The sequence below is a fragment of the Diabrotica virgifera genome, chromosome 8, assembly GCF_917563875.1.
Source record: "Diabrotica virgifera virgifera chromosome 8, PGI_DIABVI_V3a".
Classification (NCBI taxonomy): domain Eukaryota; kingdom Metazoa; phylum Arthropoda; class Insecta; order Coleoptera; family Chrysomelidae; genus Diabrotica; species Diabrotica virgifera.
In genome coordinates, this window is record NC_065450.1 from 173,755,940 (window position 1) to 173,777,586 (window position 21,647).

Genomic DNA, 21,647 nt, shown 5'->3' on the forward strand with positions numbered 1-21,647 from the left:
GCCATCTATCCACAGTTAGAAAAAATGTTTTGAATAAAAGTTGCCTACTTTTACGTAACGAATCCAAATTTGCAAGAAAAACTGGGGGTTTCTATTTAATATTTTAAAGTTACCCCCCACCCCACCTCCAGGAGGTGTAGTAGGGATTGGTGTTTGGTGTCATTGGATAGATTTTTCAAAATGATTGAACACGTATTTTTCAGTTTTTCGATCCGATGTTTAGTTCGCGAAATATTCGACCGTTCCACTACTTTTGGGACACCCTATATATATTTCTGTTGGTCGTAAAATTTTTAAAACATATTTTATAGTTATATACAAAAAATATTATTCCTCCAAAAAAATATATAAATAATAAATTATTATCCATAAAAAATAAAACGTAAATTTTGCCCTAATAATGCAGTCACACTCAATTCCTAATACGATGGTCGCCTTGAGTCACTAATTTCCTTATATGGTCGTCAGCTTGGGACAGAGTCGATACGGGGATACTGGTAGTTCGGTGATGACATATAAACACAGCGGAAGGCGATAGATAATGAATTGGTATCCTAAGTTTGTGGCGGAAAGTAATATAATTTGTTGTGTGATTGATTTTGACCATTGTAAACGAGTTTGGGTATTAAAATAAATATATTTTCGTAAATACGTGTTTAACTATTTTAATAGACGATAATAAGTCGTATATCCAACATTGGCAATTGGCATAAATTATTGCTTGGCTTCTGCGGGGTATACTATCTGTTAAATTATCAAGCGAATCAGTTCTTGAAATTGTTAAAGGATCTGCGGAGGGAGCACGTGACATGTGATCGTATCATAAATTAATCAAAATAACTGTGCCGTTTCATCTTTAACTTCAAATATCTCGAAAACTAAGGACTTTATCGTTATCAATGAAGAGTATATTATTTACATAGAAAGTATTGGAGAATCGAAAAATTGCATTAATATAGTAATTCCCCCAGTGGCGTAGAATTTGGAAAGGGTCAACCAGCCACTATCCGCCGTCCTACGCCTATGGTAGTAGCTAGAAACGTTTATTTATCATAATTTAGTAGGGTGTACACTGTACACTACCTACACTAGCTGCCAAGTATGACAAGGATATGTCAAACGGTTTTAAATTACTGGGTACAAATAGTTTTTAAATTTTCAAATAACACGCGGTAAGGAGCCACATTTTATTTAAGTGATTTGGGTTAAATCTTGATATTTTGAGGTCTAGAATCTACAACTCAGAGATTAGACACCGTTAATGAAACACCCTGTATAGTTTTATTTATTATAAATAAATTTTAGTGGATGCATGGCATACCTTGCTTCTATAAACATCATGAGCGTATTTATAAACAATCTCAATATACGGGGTGTAACAAAAATACAGGTCATAAATTAAATCACATATTCTGGGACCAAAAATAGTTCGGTTAAACCTAACTTACCTTAGTACAAATGTGCACATAAAAAAAGTTACAGCCCCTTGAAGTTACGAAATAAAAATCGATTTTTCCAATATATTGAAAATAATTAGAGATTTTTTATTGAAAATTGACATGTGGCATTCTTGGACAGGAACATCTTAAGCAAAAAATAAAAGTGAAATTTGTGCGCCATATTAAAATTGTATGGGGGTTTTGTTCCCTTAAACCCCCCCCTAAATATTTGTGTACGTTCCAATTAAATTATTATTGTGGTACCATTAGTTAAACAAAATGTTTTTAAAACTTTTCTATATCTTTGTAATTTTTCGATAAGTCAGTTTTTATCATATTTTGAACATTTGTAAAATCCATCACAAATTTTTACATGATTATACCATCACAACACAAGATTATAGAGACCTGGTAAAAATATAAAAATGTATATTTTGAAACATATTAATATCTTGATAAAAAATCGTTTATCAAAAAAATACCAAGATGCAAAAAAGTTTTAAAAACATTGTGTTTAACTAATGGTACCACAATATTAATTTAATTGGAGCGTACACAAATATTGGGGGTGTTTAAGGGAACAAAACCCCGATAAAATTTTTATGTAAACATATTAAAAAAAAAAGAAGTTGCATCTCGATAAAAACTGAATTATCGAAAAAAATACTAAGAGGCAAAAAAGTTTTAAAAACATTGTTTAGCTAATGATATCGCACTAATAAAAAGTTTGGGGGGGGCGTTTGAGGGAACAAACCCCCATAAAATTTTTATGGGGTGTACAAATTTCACTGTTATTATTTGTTTAGATGTCCTTACCATAAGAATACCACATGCCCATTTTTAATAAAAAATCTGTAATAGTTTTCGATATATTGGAAAAAATCGATTTTCATTTTGTAACTTCAAAGGGCTATAACTTTTTTTATGTGCACATTTGTACTTAAGTAAGTTAAATTCAATTGAGCTATTTTTTTTCCAGAATATGTGATGTAATTTATGACCTGTATTTTTGTTACACCCTGTATAGACATATGCCCAAGAAATTAATAAAATCACTGTTTTAATTGTTTCAGATTGAATGGTTCGGAAAAAGTAGCATGTGAATTTGAAGGGCCCTAAGGGCCCCCGGGCCCGTGGCAAATTTATAATAAGACTGTCTCAATCGAAATGAATGCTGCACTTGCCGTTAGACTTCGATTGCTGTTCATTGCCCATCTCATTTACTTATTTCATTTTTGTTTAGGTAAGTACTTTTATTGAATCAGTATTACTAAAACATCAAAAAATTATATTGCATATTACATATATTGCAAAATTTCAACACTTGCTATTAAGAGGAAAGGAACATTTTGACGCCTCGCCTGTCAAAATTTTCAATGTCTGTATTTTAAATGTAATCAGTTGTTTCGAATCCTGGAATCCTGGAAAAACTAATAAGTATTTTTGAAAAATTTAAACGCAGAATGAAATATTACTTTATTACCGAGGACCGATAATCCCTTAGAATGAATAAAAAGTTTCTTTTAAATGAGATATTTGAAATTAAAAATCACACCAAATTTTCTCTTAGTTTGTCTCCCATGTAACTTATTAAAATAAACATTATAGAAGTTTTCAGGGACTTTTGGCCCTCGGCAATAACGTGATCTTTCATTATGTGTTTAAATTTCTTAAAAATACTTATTAGTTTTCTCAGGATTCGAAAAAAATGAATCCCATATAAATAGCATTGAAGCCGAAAGTTCGTACCCATCCCCTTAAAGGTAAAAGTTTTTCCATCATATAAAATGAATTAAACTAATTAGTCCATTTACTTGCGGGTTTTCCTCCGGATTTTAAAGAATCGCTTTTAATTCTAAGCAACTTTTGTTCTTTAGAGTTGTTTCACTTAGCCAATACATTTCGAGTTAGTTGCGAGGGAACATGTTCATTTTTCAATAAAAAAATATTCGACGGTTTTTCGTAAATAACTCCAAAATTAAGTATTTTATCAAATAAATATTCGTAGCAAAAGTATAGCTTATGAAAAATCTAAAAAAATGGTGTACACATCAGGTCTTTAGACCGATTAAAAGCAGACTTGTAGCTCATGAAAAGTAGGTTCTTATTCGTCAAATTCCAAATCGAATATTTCAACGTGAAGCCATCAAAAAATGAAGCAGTTTTCGGGTAAAACTCATCACAACTTTTTAAAGTATTTAAAAAAGATTTATTTTTGTTACTTAAAACAAGTAATTGGACTTCATAAGTCCTAGGTTTTCACCCAAAGTAATCGAAAGTTGAATTGGAAGTCGATATTTGAACCATTCGTGTAACTTTGCGTCGATTGATATATGATTTTACTAATTTTTAGTCATTTGTACTAAACTTTTGGTCATCATGGTTCAAACAGAAATGACTTCAAAACCGGAACTAAAGATTCAAACTCGAATTTTCAATACGCTTCGATTGATGTGTTACATGGTCTACTTCTGCGACTATAATATTATGGCTTTTCTGGTTAGAACTTTTTAACCGGAAATGATATAAAAACTAAAATTTTACATTTGTTCTCATCTTGCTAAGGCACGTCGAATGATATATCGCTTAAACTATTTCGGTGACTTTAAAACAGTTCTTACGGTTGCGACTCTAAAACCGGAAGTCCGATGTCAAATTTCTCATCTTTAATACCATCATTTCTCCTTTTTAATCTACCAAGTTTTTGATGCATGCATTATTCCGATATTAACATATGGGGCACAAACATGGACAATAACAAAAAATAATATGAACATATGTACTCAAGAGTCACTCAACACGCGATGGAAAGAGCAATGCTTGGCATATCACTTAAGGACAGGAAAACATACACATGGATAAGACAGAAAACCTAGTCACCGATGTGGTAAAAAAATCATTAAAATTGAAATGGAAATACGCTGGACATGTAGCTAGGAGAGATCAAAATAACCTGGAGACCATACCAATGCAAAAGACCCAAAGGCAGACCTCCTATGAGATGGACAGATGATTTGAAACAAACTGCCGGGAAAAATTGGCTACAAGTAGCGTACAGCAAAAACAATGGAAACGGAGACTTGAAGAGGCTTATGTTCAGATGTGGACGTGAATGGCTAGACGAAGAAGAAGAAGAAGTGTCATTCTACCTGGTACAATGACGGAGTAATTTTATTCACAGTCGGACGGACAGACGGACAGACAGCCTAGGTCAAATTTCTCACATTTAGTACCATCCTTTGATTATAAGCTTTTATTTGACACCTCATTTGTCATTCTAGCTGGTATAATTATGGAGGAGTTGCGTTTACGGGCGATACGGGCAGACAGACGGACGTGAATAATTCAGCGTTTTCACGTTTTTTTTTTCAAAATTGGGCGCTTTCTTTTTTGTCATAAAATATTTTGATTAAAGTTAAAATTTTGATAGTTTTGCAATAACAAAACCTAACCGCGCTAGAGCTACAGGTTTAGGCGTAGCGTGCGGAAATGCGTCCAACTTCCACTCTGAATTTTTTCAGAAAGTGGTAGATCTGCTCAAACGAAGCAGTTAAAACCATTTTTAAGAATCATGTTCCAAAAAGGATGATGTACTGTAAACTATTAGTTTCTGCGTGTTTGTCTCCGTTTTAAGTTATCAAACACCTTTAAGTGAATTATTTCACATGACTTTGTTAATTATATTTCTGTTTATTTCATTTGTGGTAAACACTTAGGGTCGGTTGTTCGAACGCTAATCAAAAATGATCATTATCAAATATTTAATTACTGTCACCAACTGTCAATGTCAACTTTGTTTGGGTTTCTAAAAACCTAATTATGGATTACAATTATGAAATTAGTTAATCAATTATGTTAATAATTGTTATGTTAATAGATTAACTAATCTCATAATTATAATCAATTGTGTTTTCAGCAACCCAATCAAAGTTGATATTGACAGTTGGTAACAGTAATTAAATATTTGATAGTGATCATTAAAGCTCGGATTATAGGCAAAATGCCTTTTTTGCCTATTTTGCCTATTATAATTGTTTTTTGCACTTTTTGCCCTTTTTTGTAAATTCTGCCTATTTGTGCCTTTTTTAAAAATTTCATGGTACTACCCATGATATTATTCTATTACTAAACCATTCTATAATAAAATTTTGGGTCAATAATAAAATATCAATGGTTTGTTTATATAACAGATTTCTAGGAAAATGTACCTGATCGAGACTTGAGGGTTAACTATTTGGAAATCCCTAATAGATCTGGATCCCGCGTATGAAAAAAAAGTTGATTAATAGCAAGCTGAAAATTTGTTAATAGCTTAAGGGTGTCTAGTCGGACAAACTTTGATATATCGGAACACTGGAACGGGGGAAGTTTTAATTGTGGAACAGGTTAAAAATTTGGAACGGTCAGACCATTAAAACGGCAGATGTATTTTGTCCGACAGAACAGACTCAAACTCTTCGAACAGAGATTAAACTCTCATGCAAAAATTAGACTGCTATTTATCACCAAATGGGCGTTCTAATGAGTGGAACATGTAGAATATGTCAAATGACAGGAATTATGACAGGTGATAAATAGCAGTCTGATTTTTGCATGAGAGTTTAATCTCTGTTCGGAGAGTTTAAGTCTGTTCTGTCGGACAAAATAAATGTGCCGTTTTCGTGGTCTGACCGTTCCAAATTTTTAACCTGTTCCACAATTAAAACTTCCCCTGTTCCATTGTTCCCATATATCAAAGTTTGTCCGACTAGACACCCTTAAGCTATTAACAAATTTTCAGCTTGCTATTTATTAATCAACTTTTTTTTCATACGCGGGATCCAGACCTATAAGCTTTATTAGTTTATTATCAGTTGTACAGTCGGTTACTATATCAGAGTTTAGTCACAAATTGCTATATCCTAGTTTAGTTTTGTTGCGTATACCGAAAAGCAAAGAACACGTTTTAAAACGTTTTAGACATTTGTGTGAAAAGACATGACATCTAAATTAAGGCTATGAATGAAACTTCTCTAGAAGGAGATGGAGCATTTTGTAAACCATGCGGCAAATCGGTAAGTTTTATTTTTTTTTCTCGTCCCACAACATAACTAAATTCTAAAGCGGTTTTAGAATTCTAATTATTTTTTTTTAACTTCTCAGATTTCAAGTAGAAAAAAGTACTTTATTGACCAGCATTGTGGAACCCCACTTCATAAACGTAATTTGGAAAAATTAAATTCCTCTAAGTTAGCCCAAATATCTCTGCGGGATAGTTTAAGCAGTTCAAAAAAAAAAAAAGGAGGAAGACGCATTTAAATTTGATTTATGCCAGATGATGATTGCATCCAACATTCCTCTATATAAAGTTAATAACCCTAGTTTTAAATGCTTTTTCGAAAAATATCTTAATAAATCCTTACCGGACGAGAGTACATTGAGAAAACATACTGTGGAAAAATGTTATGTGGAATGTATTTCAAAAATTAAGCGGGAGTTAGAGGGCAATTTTTTTGTATATTATCGTGGATGAAACGACAGATGTATGCGGCAGGTATATAGCTAATTTAATGATTGAAATTTTGAACGAAAACTTTGCGAGAAAACCTTATTTAGTTGCCGTTAAATAATTGGAAAAAACAAACAATTTAACAATAAGTCGATTTATACAAGATAGTTTAACAAACCTCTTTTTACCCAACCCTATAATACCAGTGAATAAAATAGTTTTAATGCTTTCAGATGCTGCGGCATATATGTTAAAAGCTGCTGTTAATTTAAAGATTTTTTATCCTAATTTATTTCATTGCGCTAGTGTAGCCCACGGGGTAAATAGAATTGCTGAAGAAATAAGAAATCTGTTTCCGTTGGTAAATAATTTTATAAATTTTATGAAAAAAGTTTTTGTAAAGGCTCCGTTGAGGGTGCAAATATATAAAGAAAAACTTCCCGGTGTCCCTTTGCCACCTAAACCAGTAATTACAAGGTGGGGGGAACCTGGCTCGAAGCAGTTTTTTTTTACTTTGAACACTGCAATGAAATAGAATTAGTTATGTCAGAATTTGATGATGATATTTCCGAAGCCATTCGAGAACCAAAAAAAATATTAAAAAATCCCAAATTGAAACAGGAACTCGCTTATATCAATGACAATTATAAATTAATAGTTACCACAATTACCTTATTAGAAAAACAAGAGATAAATTTATGTGAGTCAGTAAAATTAATAGATAATTTAAAGACGAAAATTAAATCGGCACCTGGAAGTAACGGTCAATTAATTTAAAAAAAAAATGAAATATGTTTTCGACAAGAATGAAGGTTTTTCGTTTTTATCTAATGTTGCTAAAGTTTTGAATGGGACATTTTCCGAGGAATTACAAATTATGCCAGATTTATTATCCGCTCTGAAATATGCTCCAATTACATCTGTCGATGTCGAACGTTCGTTTTCAATGTACAAATTAATTTTAAGTGATCGAAGACATAGTTTTAAGACCGAAAATATTGAAAAACATTTAGTTATTTCTGTTAATTATAAAATTTTAAGTGGTTACAATGTTTAATTATTAATTAACAGTTATTTAGTTTTTTTTTGAAAAATGGCTTTGGCAGAGCCAATTAGCCAGACTTGTTTGTGATTGATTGCAGATTCATAGTCATAAGTTATTTAGTTACTAGTTTATTTATACTAATGTTATGATTATGATGTGTAAATATACCTGCCTTAAGTTAATATTACGTTAATTCACTTTGTACAATAAATAATAAGTTATATTCCTTAATTGCCTATATTTTGCCTAAATGTTAATATTCCTGCCTTTTTTAATAAAAATCTTTGCCTATATAGGCGCCTTTTTCTTCAATTTTTGTTGCCTATAAATCCGAGCTTTAGATCATTGTTCGTTAGCGTTCGAAAAACCGGCCCTTATTTAAGCAAGTAATTCTGTACTTAAATTATCTCCCAATTTCTTTTAGAATCCAAGATATTTGTTTTTTATCGGAGAAACAAATATCTCCCCTGATATAAGATAAGATCAACGAAGGATACTAGAATAGTACTTGTAGCTAGACCTAAATCGGCTCTGGTACAGTTATACTCTATCACGATTACGTAATTTGTAATTAGAAAATGTAAATTAATGCATCTAGTACTCTTCTGAACCCGTATTCACGTCTAGAGATAACTATCTGTTCTCACATTTACCATTGAAGCCATTTTATTTACTAGAAGTTGTAGCTGGTAGCAGAAGTCTCTTATCGATGTTATTTTAATCAGCAGACACATATTCAATGGGAGCTCTTTATTTTTATGGAATGCTTGAAAACTAAAAGAGTATATTCTAATTATGTCATCTTTCAGATTGTTTTTGATTTGTCGAAACGCAAACGAAAACATGACCAGTTTTACAAAAGGAAAATGAACTTTAATAAGGGAAATGAAATTTCAATTCGTCACCCTAATTAGCAAACCTCTAATTTCCATTTTTATTCAATTTGTGCATTAGTCCTGTCGCCAGGGGGGTACAACGACCTCCTGTATTCAGATGGACTTACCCAAGTTTTTTTTATGTATTTTGACCTGTAGAACACGAATTTTTTGGGTAACAGTTGATCCGCATGTCGATAAGATTGTTATAAACCAAGAAGTTGAGGAATCACATAACAGTGGTTTCTCGCAAAACAAAACATTTTTTTGTATTTTTTGGGCCATTCTAACCAAAAAATGTTCCTACAAATTTTTTCGTAGGATCCATAGTTTTCGAGATAAACGCGGTTGAACTTTCAAAAAATCGAAAAATTGCAATTTTTGAACCCGAATAACTTTTGATTAAAAAATAAAATAGCAATTCTGCTTACCGCATTTGAAAGTTCAAGTCAAATTATATCGGTTTTAATTATTTGTATTGCTAAAAATTTATTATTTTATTGTTAAAAAAAGCTATAAACACCTAGTGCTTGAGTGATGTTTTCAATGATTTCTCATTTAAAATCGAACGAGTAGGTAGAAGAGGTAAAAGTGCAAGCGGGGCTATTTCTACGTAGCATGCCTTAAAACGCAGGTATTCGGCACGGGAAACACTATGTGTTTATAGCTTTTTTTAACAATCAAAAAATAAATTTTTAGCAATGCAAATATTCAAAACAGATATAATTTGACTCAAACTTTTAAAGGCGGTAAGCAGAATTGCTATTTTATTTTTTATTCAAAGGTTATTGGGGTTCAAAAATTGCAATTTTTCGATTTTTTTAAAGTTCAACCGCATTTATCTCGAAAACTATGCATCCTACGAAAAAACTTGTATTAACATTTTTTGGTTAGAATGACCCAAAAAATACAAAAAAATGTTTTGTTTTGCGAGAAATCGCTGTTATGTAATTCCTCAACTTCTTTGTTTATAACAATCTTATCGACATCCGGATCAACTGTTACCCAAAAAATTCGTGTTCTACGGGCCAAGATACATAAAAAAAACTAAAAAAAAAGTCCATCTGAATTAAGAAGGCCGTTGTAACCCCCCTGGCGACAGGACTAAATATATGCGCCATCTGTTTGTAAATTAATTATTTTTTAACCAAATTAAGTAATTAAGTCTTTTAACCAAATCCTGTAACTCCACTTAAATGTAGAAACTAAATATAAGCGAAAAAGAAAACCTTATCGTATTCTCTATACAAGAATAAAAAACCGCTAAACGCGGTAAAAATAAGAGGCGCATACAATATTCCAGCTAAAAAAGAGCTGATATGAATATTACGTGGCGCAAAAATGTATTTCCATTTTGATGGAAAATAAAATTCTAGTTCTATTTTGAAAGATTTTTCTATAATATTTGCTAAAAAAGTAAAACGCGCCACAAAAGAATAACTTTTATACGCTTTGTATTTTGAAGCCCTTTTGTGTCGCTTTTTACTTGAAATTTAACAAATATTATGGAAAAATCGGTCAAAATAAAACTAGTATTTTATTTTCCATCAAAATTAAAATACATTTTTGCGCCACGCAATATTCATATTTATCAGCTCTTTTGTAGCTGGAATATTGTATGCGCCACTCATTTTTACGGCGTTTAGCGGTTTTTTATTCTTGTATCAGGAGTTTTTCAAAGTTCTTTATAAATTAAATGTTTGAAGTTGAATATAATGTTTCTCGATTACACGTTAAGCTTTATAAATGGTCGTCTGTGTCGCAATTTCTGCCAAATGATCTAGTGGTTACTACCCTAAACTTGTATTAGGACAATCCGAGTTCATATCCTAGCCATCCTAATATTTTTTTGAAGTTATACTTCTTTAGGCACGAGGGTGAATTTTTACATTCCCTGGCGCATGCGCACACCGACAGTATGTAGTTAGTTGCTAAATCATCCAATTTATGTGTGTATCAACTAAGGTTTAAAAATAAAATATATTAGTGTTTTTAGTAAATATATTTATTATATTTATTGTGTATTTGGATTTGTCTTCCTTGGGAGTAAGATAATAAGTATTTTAAACCTTTTTATATTTAATACTTCACTTGATCTATTTGTCACCGTCGTTTGTAATTACGTCCCAGAAGCCGCGAAAACAAAACCCTGATGAGTTATTGGTATTGGTTATTGATGGCGACTACATAACGCGAAGGTCCCAGGTGCAAATCCTGACACGGACGATTGTTATCCTTTTTTTATTTTTGGTGTTGTTTCAATAAAGAAATTTTGAAAGTGGTAATATTAAAATTAGTTTATTAATTAAATAAAATACAAATAAACTTTTAAGTATATTTATATCGTTGAAATCATATAATAGAAGTATACCTTCTTACGTGCGTACAAAATACACAAACATTTTTTTTTTCAATATAATTCTTTGTGTCCATCGAATGTACACTAGATTTTTTTCTATTCGAAATAGATTGAAAAAATTTATTGGAATGGCCAGCAAATGAACTCGGATTGCCCGATCAAATTTAGCGTCGTAACCACTACAACTACATAAACCATCTCGGCGATAATGGCCAAATTGATTATACTTTTGGAGCTCGACAACTTCTAAACGGCTTAACCGATTTTAATCACGGAACCTGAGTTGAAAACGTATTGACAAGTAGTATCTGATGCATCTAAGGTCAATTATGATAACTGAAGATATTATAGGATTTCGTGAGTTTGAAAAACTGTTTTTTTTTTCATAGGAAATAGATTTGATCATATTTATAAGGCATATAACTTAGAAATTAAAATTTTCCCAGATATGAAGTATACACCTTTAGACGCGTCTAGAGTCTTCCTACAAACTCTCAGTTATTGGCGTAATTCATAGGTCGAAATTTTGAGTAATTGTCGAAAAACCAAAATTTTCAAAGTTCAGTTTTTTAGTTTTTTGGCTATACTGTAGGGATAGCTGATGTTAACAAAACACCGGTTTTCGGTTATACCGTTTTTTTCTACCTACGGTTTAACCTGACGGATATAACCGGTCAAAAAAACCGGTTATTCCGGTTTTTTTATTTATAGCCAATATCCAATAGGTTACATTTACATTACGCTTTAGTTTGCGATACTCCATTCGAATCGATATAAGTACCTATAGAAATCAGTCATCAGTGTTGTAACATCGGTTTCAGTCAGCTGAAAATTTCACATTTACGCGCGGGAACCGAAAAATTTTCCCATTTTTTCTCTGTATTCAGTACTTTTTTCACTTATCCGGTTTTGCACCGATTATTACTTTAAAAAGAAAAAACCGGTTATAACCAGGACAAAAACACAACCGGAAAAACCGATTATTGCCGAGGAAAAAAAACCGGTTTTAAGTTATAACCGGTAGATTTTTCCATTCCTACTATACTGAGTATGTCTGATTCTGACCACTTAGGCACCATTTGAAAGCTTAACTCAATGCTATTGATTTGGTGTATTTGCAGTTTTCTGTCTCTCCTTGAACCTAAGACACATACCTCCAAAAATATGCCATGTTGTACCTACCCAGTTCGATAGCTAGCTTATGGGTGGTCAAAAGTCACAAGCTACACCGGGTCTGAACCACCTCTAAAAACGTAGAAAAAAATTCAGATCGGTGTAACTTTTCCACATACATACAGACATGTACATACAAACATTTTCCCCTTTGAATAGAAATTGAGTTAAATTTCTGAGCTCGGCAACTTTTGAATGGTATAACCGATTTTCAAAATTAGACATGCGTTATGGTAGGGGAGCCCAAGCGGGGATTTTTGCAGTTACTCGAGCGCGTCAGATTATCATATGGGAGAAACCTGGTACCCTGCAGATGTACATCTACCATATATTGGCTCTTAACACAGGGAGGTTCGTTAAGGGGGGCCCGAAAAAAAAATCTATGGTTAAAAATACTCGAAATTGTCAGATTAAGATAAGGTAAGTTAAGTACCTGCAAGAGAGTGTATATTTCAAAAATCTGACGATTTGAGCGGGGCGTAAGGAAATGGGTGAGTCAAAAATTTCACAAAAGAAAAGCGAATATTTCGCGAAATGAACGTCAGATCGAAAAACTAAAAAATACGCTTCAATATTTTTCAAAAATCTATCGAATGGTACTAAACATGACCCCTCACGGAGAGGGGGGGGGGTAAATTTAAAATTTTAAATACAAACCCCGCGATATTTTGCAAAATCAACATTAGATCTAAAAACTGCAAAATACACTTTCAAAATGTTTTTGAAAAATTTATCGAATGGTACCAAACACGACCCCCCACGGTGGCGGGGTGGGGGGATACTTTAAAATCTTAAATGAGACCCCAAATTTTTACTGCAGATTTGGATTGTTTACGTAAAAATAAGCAATTTTTATTCGAGACATTTTTTCGAATTATGGATAGATGGCGCTATAATCGGGAAAAACGATTGTTTGAAATGGAAAATTAAATTAAAAAATGGCAAGCGCCCGCTAAAATGGAAAATTTTACTTAACTTTTTTTGATTTTAGGACCTAATAATTACAACCCAATTAGTCCCCATAACGCTCGAGTGACTCCAAATTTAGCATACTTTACTCCCGTACTATTAGAAAGATAATGATCAGTACTATCAGAAGACGCATAGCTCGGACTTAAATTTTCGAAATTTTTGGGAGTTTTGGGGACGAGAACGAAAAACAGACCCTAAATGGGAAGGGCCGTAAAATCCACAACCTTTTAATCAAAATTAATGGCTGACAATTGATGGGCGAGTCTTTTCCTAAACTTTAAGATGGTATTTGGCCCAATTTTTAATTCAGTCAGATTTAAAAAATCGAAAATTTCGTGTATAGGTAATATAGTGTCCCATGTACGGGGGTTGCGCACCACTGGCGAGAACTGCCGTTCTCTAGGATAAAAATAAGCTCTTGTTAGATTTAAATTGTATTGTCTACTTTTAAATACAATGGTCTGCATACGGGTCCGGACAAATAATCCCCGGACATATAATCCCGAAAAAAAAACCACAAATTATCCCTGGACAAAAAATCCCCAGACAAAAAATCCCCACAAAAATCCACACAAATAGTCCCCACAAATAATCCCGGACAAAATATCCCCAAGAAATATTTGCTGCTGAATAGTTCTCTAAAAGTTTTCCCGTGAATGCAATCGACGCAAATGTTTTTCAGCCTCAGTGCATGAGAGTTATAGCAATCGCCATGAAACCACTTTTCGGCACGAAAATAATGATTAGCAATTAAAATTAAGCATGAATTGTAATTTCGATTACCAAATTTAGAATTTCAATTGTGAGTTTTTTGAAAAACCGTGGAAGATACGGGGAATAAATTAAGGATGTGGGAATCATGTTGTAATTATTCTCTTAAATCTTTTTCTCACTATACTTTGAATAACTCTGTTCAAAACATTGCCTATTCGTGATGATAACTGCTGGTCCTGAAAACGATAATCTTGATTGTAATTCAAAAACACCTGTTCGTTTTTGTAAATTTAACTTCAAAAATATTTAATCATCATCATCATCATCATCAATGGTGTTATAACTCTTCGAGAATCTTATAATCAGAACCACGCATCGCGAGAAAAGTTATACAAAGTTATATGTGTATGTACTACACCGTTCTTAGGCGTCAACGCCCTCCGGTAGGGCGTTAGGCGTCAAGCCCTTATCCCTTGCCGTACTGCTCCCTCATAGGTCGATCAGATGCCCGCATATTCCAGTGTAAGCGCCAGATTCATATTTAGAATTTTATACTGGCGCGTTAGCCTTTTTGTTTTTCCGATGGCCTGGGCTGGGCTTGAACTCATACCTCAAGGCGAAGTGAAGTGTGGGTCAGGCGCTAGTCGCACTGAGCTGTCCGATCGACTATACAAAGTTATAAAAAACTTTACAAATTTATCCAAAAATCAAACCAGGCATAGCTGCTCAGGGAAAGGCCAGATGGGAGAAGGTCTGTAGGACGGCCTAGAAAAAGATGGAAAGATGCAGTCAAAGAAAATCTGGAGAAAATGGGAGTAAATTAATCGGAAATAGTGGCACAGGACCGAAAAACATGGACCGCACTAGTAAACACGGCCAAGACTCTCGAAGAGTTATAACGCCATTGATGATGATGATGATGATGACTAATTATTTTTGACGTTAAATTTACAAAAAGGAACAGGATTTTGTGCATTACAATCAAGATTATCGTTTTCATGACCAGCAGTTATGATCACGAATAATCAATGTTTTGAACATAGTTATTCAAAGCAGAGTGAGCAACAGATTCAGGGCCGGATTTAAGGGGGGCAGGCTGGGCAGCTGCCCGGGGCCCCCACAAAGCCCCAAACTTAAAACAATCAGTACATTATTCACATATAATAATTTTTGTCAATCAATTAACTGTAATATTTCGTTATATGAAAAGTTTCTCTCCTATTAAAAATGTATTTTTGGCAAATATATAAAATATAAAAATGAAAGACATTCTTGCATGAAGATGATATCGATTTGAAAAGCTGCAGGAGACAGTCCTACGACAGTGCGTCAGTTATGAGTGAAAAATACAATGGTGTTCAGCTAAAATTTAGATAACACAATATCTTGACGTTGTAGATTCCACGTGTCGCCCACTCTCTAAATTTAGTTGCTAAATCTGCAGCTAAGTGTTGTCCTGTTGCCGTAGAATTCTTTGATTTCTTGGAAGGACTGTATGAACCCTATGTATTTTTCATTTCCTCTACATATAGATACAACTTGTTAATCGAATGTTTAAAAACGTCTTTAAGCGAGAGCAACGCCGACCATGGCAGAAATATTATTGTTCCTAAAAAAGAGTAAATACTACTAGATGGTCATCTAGAAGTGATGCCGCAAAAGAACTAGTTAAAGATTATAATCAAATTAAAGGAGTATTATCCAAAATTTTGGAAAACAGGGATATTTGCAATATTTTGGAATGCAAGCAAGCAAGCAAGCATAGTGATTTAACCCAGCCTGAGAGACTTGCTCACCCCTAGAGAATGACATTCGGGTGATACAATTCATTGGGGCGAGGAGGATTAACTCCCGTAAGCAGGAATCACTCCACCCCGCTTCAATGCTCCAGACCATCCACTTACCCCCCGATAGCACTCTGATGCGCTATAGAGGCTCTCAATCAGCAAAGTGCTTATCATATGGGAGTCTTGGGTACACGGACTCCCATATGAAATCCTACCCCGATCAATGCAGGCCAGCGTGAGGCGCTCTATTCCCGCTATCTCTAGTGACTTATCTTCGATCTGTTGTGCTTGCTCGGGCGCCGAGTCCCCGCTCTGGGCTCTATCCAGTTCGGCGACTCGGCGCTCGAGGATGTGGGCCCCTCATGCCCTTTTTTGGGTTTTGTTACTAATATTTTTTTTTTGTGGCTTTCGCCTATTGTTAATATTTTATTGATTTTTTTAGTGGCTGAAGCCGATTTGAAGTTTTTTGTATATTTTTTTGAGGGATGTCTGAAAATTATAAAAATCAACATTAATAAATATAATGAGATGCCAAAGGTGAGCAAGTTGTCTTCTTTTGATAGAGCTGCGATTATCTAGCCTTTATTATATATTTACTAATATTTGTTGTTTGGGTCTCCTATGTTTCCATCTATGGTACACATCATACCTTAATATCTCTTGCAAGATCCGGTTTGGGTGGTCTTCTAGCTCAGCAAATTTTGTTCTGGCTTTTTCCTCCATAATATCCAGTACTCTTATTTGTTTTAGGTCTCTAAATAAGAACCGTTCGGCGACGTATCTGGGCACGTTTGCAGCTTCTCTGAGGCAGTTGTTGTGTGCCGCTTGTATCTTCTTTTTGTTACTTTGACTTATGTGACCCCATGCAAGAGATGCGTATGTAATTATTGGCAGTATAATGCTATTTATCAGTCTTAATTTTGTTTTCATAGCTAATTTGCTTCTTCTTCCTGTGAGTCCTCTTATTGCTGATCTGGCCGCTGCTGTTTTCTGGACTGTTGCGTTGACATGTGATGTGAATGTAAGACCTTGGTCCATTGTGACTCCTAAATATTTAACTTCGTTTTGCCATTCGATGGGTCTGTCTTGCAATGTTAGCTGTTCTTCTGGGTTATCTCTTCTCTTTTTGAAGATAACCGCTTGGGTCTTATCTGGATTTATTGCTATTTTCCATTGGATACTCCATTCTTCTATTGTATCCAATGCCGTCTGTAGATTTCTTACAGCTATATCTAGGTTCATGTGTTTTGCAGCAATTGCAGTGTCGTCTGCATAAAGGCTGATCAATGTTCCGGGTGTTCTTGGAACATCTGCTGTATATATGGTATACAGAAGGGGTGATAAAACTGCCCCCTGTGGTACTCCAGCTTCCGGCATTCCGTGTTCTGATAGAACTGGTCCTATCCGGACCCTGAACTTCCGGTCGCTTAGGTACGAGGAGATGAGTTTCGTCATGGCCCCGCTGTATCCATAATCTCTCATTTTGTATGTCAGTCCTTCATGCCACACTCTATCAAAGGCTTTGCTTACATCCAGAAAGGCTGCTCCCGTATATTGTTGGTCATTGAATCCAGCTACTATATATTCGGTAAGTCTTAATATTTGAAGTTCGCTGGAATGTTGAGCTCTGAATCCAAACTGTGATTCTGGGATTATGCCTAGCCTGTCTGTCTCTGATTGGAGCCTGGTTTGGATGACCCGTTCCACTATCTTACTGACTGCTGGAAGTAAGCTAATCGGCCTGTAATTTTGAGGAAATATGTGGTTCTTTCCTGGCTTGGGTATCATAATTACATGGGCTTCCTTCCATCGATTTGGGAAGAGCCTGTATCTTAGTATTGCGTTTGTTATATTTGTCAAATACACAACTGCTTTCGAGGGAAGATACTTCAGAGCTCTGTTAGTGATTTCGTCTGGACCAGGTGCTTTCTTTGGTGAACTTTTTCGAATCAGTTCACTTATTTCTCTTGGTGATGTGGGATTTATTATTTCTTCTTGTTCTTCGGGCGTTTCTAGTTCTGTTTCTTCGACTTCTTCGATAAAGTCTATATCTTCGTCTTGGTGATAATTCAGTGTACACTCTCTTTCAAGTGTCCTTCTCATCACCTCGGCTTTATCTTCTTCTGTGTAAACGATCCCATTTTCTCCATGTAGTGGGGGAATGGGTTTTCTATCGTTTCTTAAAGTTCTTTGGAGCCTCCATATTTCTTGCATATTTTGGCTCCTTTCCTCCATTTCTTTTATGTAGTTTTCCCACTTTTGGCTTCTATGGTCTATTAGTGCCTGTTTGACTTGTCGATTCAGTCGATTTGCCCTATTTTTATCTTCCTGGTTTTGGAATGAAATATTTTGGAATGAAATCTTAGAGAGGACAAACAGCACAAGTCGTATTCTTCAAGATCCAAATATTGACCTTATTTCAGGAGTGGCGGCACTTAAATCAATTAAAAAATTTATATTCTTTTAAGGATTATTTCAAAGACTGAAATGACAACATCAGAGAAATTTAGGACTCAAAATTTTATAGCTATGATAGATCACTTCATTTCCTCTTCAAGTCATAGGCTTTCGGCATATGAATCCATTCTTTCCAATTTTGGATTTTTACATTATTTGGAAAATTTAACTCCCAATGAAATTGAAGCTCACTCACTGAAGCTTACCGACAATTATAGCAATGATTTAGATAAAAAAAAACTAGGTGTTGAACTAGTACAATTTGTAGAATTTTTCAATTCATTTAAAGAGGAAATCGGCTCATCAAATATAAGTAAAGAACTTCAAATGTACCGACGGACGGTTAAAAGAAAAAAATGTGAATGATGCGGTTCCAAACGTTGCCGTTGTAGTGACACTTCGTTTATATTTAGTTCTGATGGTAACTAACTGCAGTGGAGAGAGATCATTCTAAAAATTTAAGTTAATTAAAAATCGACTTCGGTCTATGATAGGCCAAGAGCGTTTGAACCATCTCCTTATAATGAGCATTGAACACAATGCCTTAAAGCAACTAGACATGCCCGACATAATCAAGGAATTTTCAGTTAAGAAATCTCGAAAAGTACCCGGACTTTAACCATACCACAGTCATAACAACAATTTGTTTAATGGTAGGAGGTAGGGCCCTACACCAATTCTGCCCAGGGGCCCCCACACCAATTCTGCCCAGGGGCCCCCACTGAGTTAAATCCGGCTCTGAACAGATTTAAGCGAATAATAATTAAAACATGATTCCGATACCCTTAGCTTATTCCCCATATCTTCCACAATTTGGTAATCGAAATTAAAATTCATGCTTAATTTTAATTTCTAATCATTATTTGCGTGCCGAAAAAACGGGTTTCATATGGCGATTGCAATAACTCTCATGCACTGTAGTGCAGTCACTGAAGGTTTTCACCTCCGATTTCGTTGAACCTCCATTGATTTTCATGAAAATTGGTGAGTAATTAGAGAATATCTCAAGGAATAAATGTGACATGATGCCAACTTGCGCTTTTACCCTGGGGTGGATGCCACCGCTTCTCGGGGGTAAAAATTATTTTATTAAAAATAATACCATAAGTCGATAGAGGGACAAATTATAAGCAAAATTTGTTATATAAATTTATTAAAATAAATCAACACTTTTTGAGTTATTAAAGACCAAATTTTATTTTCGTAAAAAAATGCATGTTTTAAATCGGTTTTCGCGTATAGTCTGGGCTGATTATCGGAGAATAGGCCATTTTTGGGAAAAGTTATTTACCAGCAATTTTATTGCTGGAATCGAATTATAAGATCCTATATATTAATAATATAGGTATGCAAAGTCCTCAGCAGGGCCGCGCCGTCCATAAGGGCGAAGAGGGGCGGTGCCCCCCGCCGCCGTATTAAAAAGGCGCTGGTAGGTGCCGAAAAAACTTTTTTGACAATACCGAAATTACCAGAAATTTTTTTATTACCAGAAACAATAAATAAAAGTAACGACATTGACTAAGGACAAGAAGGATTTTACCTACTGGTAAATTCAAACCAGAAATATTAGCAATATTTTATTGTAAAATTGAAAACTAACCAATCGTAGGTAAATAAAAATAGCAGCTATAGTATTACTTTGATCCCATAAGTGTACGAAACCTTATTTATCTCAACTGAACTATTTGTTTGAACTATATAACTGAACTATATTGTCTGAACTATATATTGAACTATATGTTTGTTCTGTGATAGTGTAATCGTTGTTTTTTGTAAATAACGAAGAAGTGAAGTCAAGCATTTCAAGAATAATGAAAGGACGAGCAGTTGGAAAAGATGATATTTCTGAGGAAGTGTGGAGAGCGTTACGAGAGACAGGAACAAGGTGGCTAACAGGTTTATTTAATATAATTATGGACATGAAAATATGGGGGAAAGTAATTGATAATGATTGAAATATGTGATAATCAATTTGGGTTTGTGCAGGGCAGATCAACAACAGATGCAATTTTCATTATCAGGCAGCTGATGGAAAAATACAGGAATTAAGAAACAAACGCTTATAATATGATGGTAAATCTTTAGAATTTCTCGAAATTCCTCAAAAGATTCTGTGATGGGCACTTAATAACAAAGGAGTTCCGGATGAATATGTAAATATTGTGAGGGATATTTATGAGGGAGCAACAACTAGTGTTAAGGCAGGTGTGGAACAGACTGATAAATTTCATGTGGAAGTAGGATTGCACGTGTACCAAGACTCAGTGCTTAGTCTTTATTTATTGTTATTAGTTTTGGATCAGATAACAGCGAAGCTACAGGGTAACATTCCCTGGTTCTTAATGTATGCTGTTGGTGTAGTGTTATTATGAAATAGTAAAAGCGACTTAGAACAAAAACTGGAGCAGTGGAGACAATCTCTTGAGGAAAAGGCTTTAAAACTTTTTGAGAATAATACTTTTAACTTTTAACTACCTACGATCGGGATTACAGAGTAATGGGGAAATAGATGGAGATGCATGTAGTGAAATTAGAGTTAGATGGATGATGAATGAAGTGGAATGAAGCGAGTGGTTTGTTGCGTGACAGAAAAATTCCAGTGAAGCTGAAGGGAAAATTCTTTAAGACAGCTATAAGGCCAGCTATGATGTACGGTAGTGAATGTTAAACAGTTAAAAAGAAAGAAGAATAACCAATGCACGTGGCAGAAACGAGAATGCTTAGATGGATGAATGGAGTGACAAAGAAGGATGCGATTGGGAATGAGTATATTAGGGGAAGTCTAGGGTTGACACCAATAGATGCTAAAATGAGAGAGCATAGGTTAATAAGGTTTGGTCATGTTCAACGTCGAGACGTTAGTCACCCAATACGAAGAATTCTTGAACTGCAGGTTCCTGGAAGGAGTAAGAGAAGAACACAAAAGAAGACCTGGGGGGAGAGGCTTAGGCAGAACCTGTCGGTAAAGGGGATTAATATCGATATGATCCAAGACAGAACTTATGGAGAAATGCAAATAGGGAAGCTGATCCCGCATAGAGATAAAGGCAAAGAGAATGGTGATGAAACAAATAGTTTGTAGGTTTTCGCTTTGTGCATGACTGACGCGACATCACCTACCGCCTTCAACTGACATTTTTAGATCTCACAATTTGATGTTGAGCATATACAGTGATGAGCACGCTAATAACCGGCAAAATAGCTCAAAATATGGAAAACATAATACATTGCGTAACAAAAAGAGATGAAACTAGTGGAGGTGGAAATTATCAGTAGTAATTGCACAAGAGCTCTAAAATTCTATATTAATTTTAGAGATCGAGTGCAATTTGTTGCGA

At 34.5% G+C, this 21,647-nt stretch overlaps 1 protein-coding gene across 1 annotated transcript in view; it reads left to right on the top strand.

Annotated features, from left to right (window-relative positions):
* LOC126890505 (follistatin) overlaps window positions 1-21,647 on the top strand; it is a 513,129-nt gene that overhangs the window by 173,671 nt on the left and 317,811 nt on the right. Inside the window, exon 2 of the mRNA XM_050659494.1 lies at window positions 2,513-2,682. Within this exon, the coding sequence (XP_050515451.1) occupies window positions 2,607-2,682 (76 nt within the window). The 5' untranslated portion in view covers window positions 2,513-2,606. The remainder of the gene's footprint in view (window positions 1-2,512; window positions 2,683-21,647) is intronic.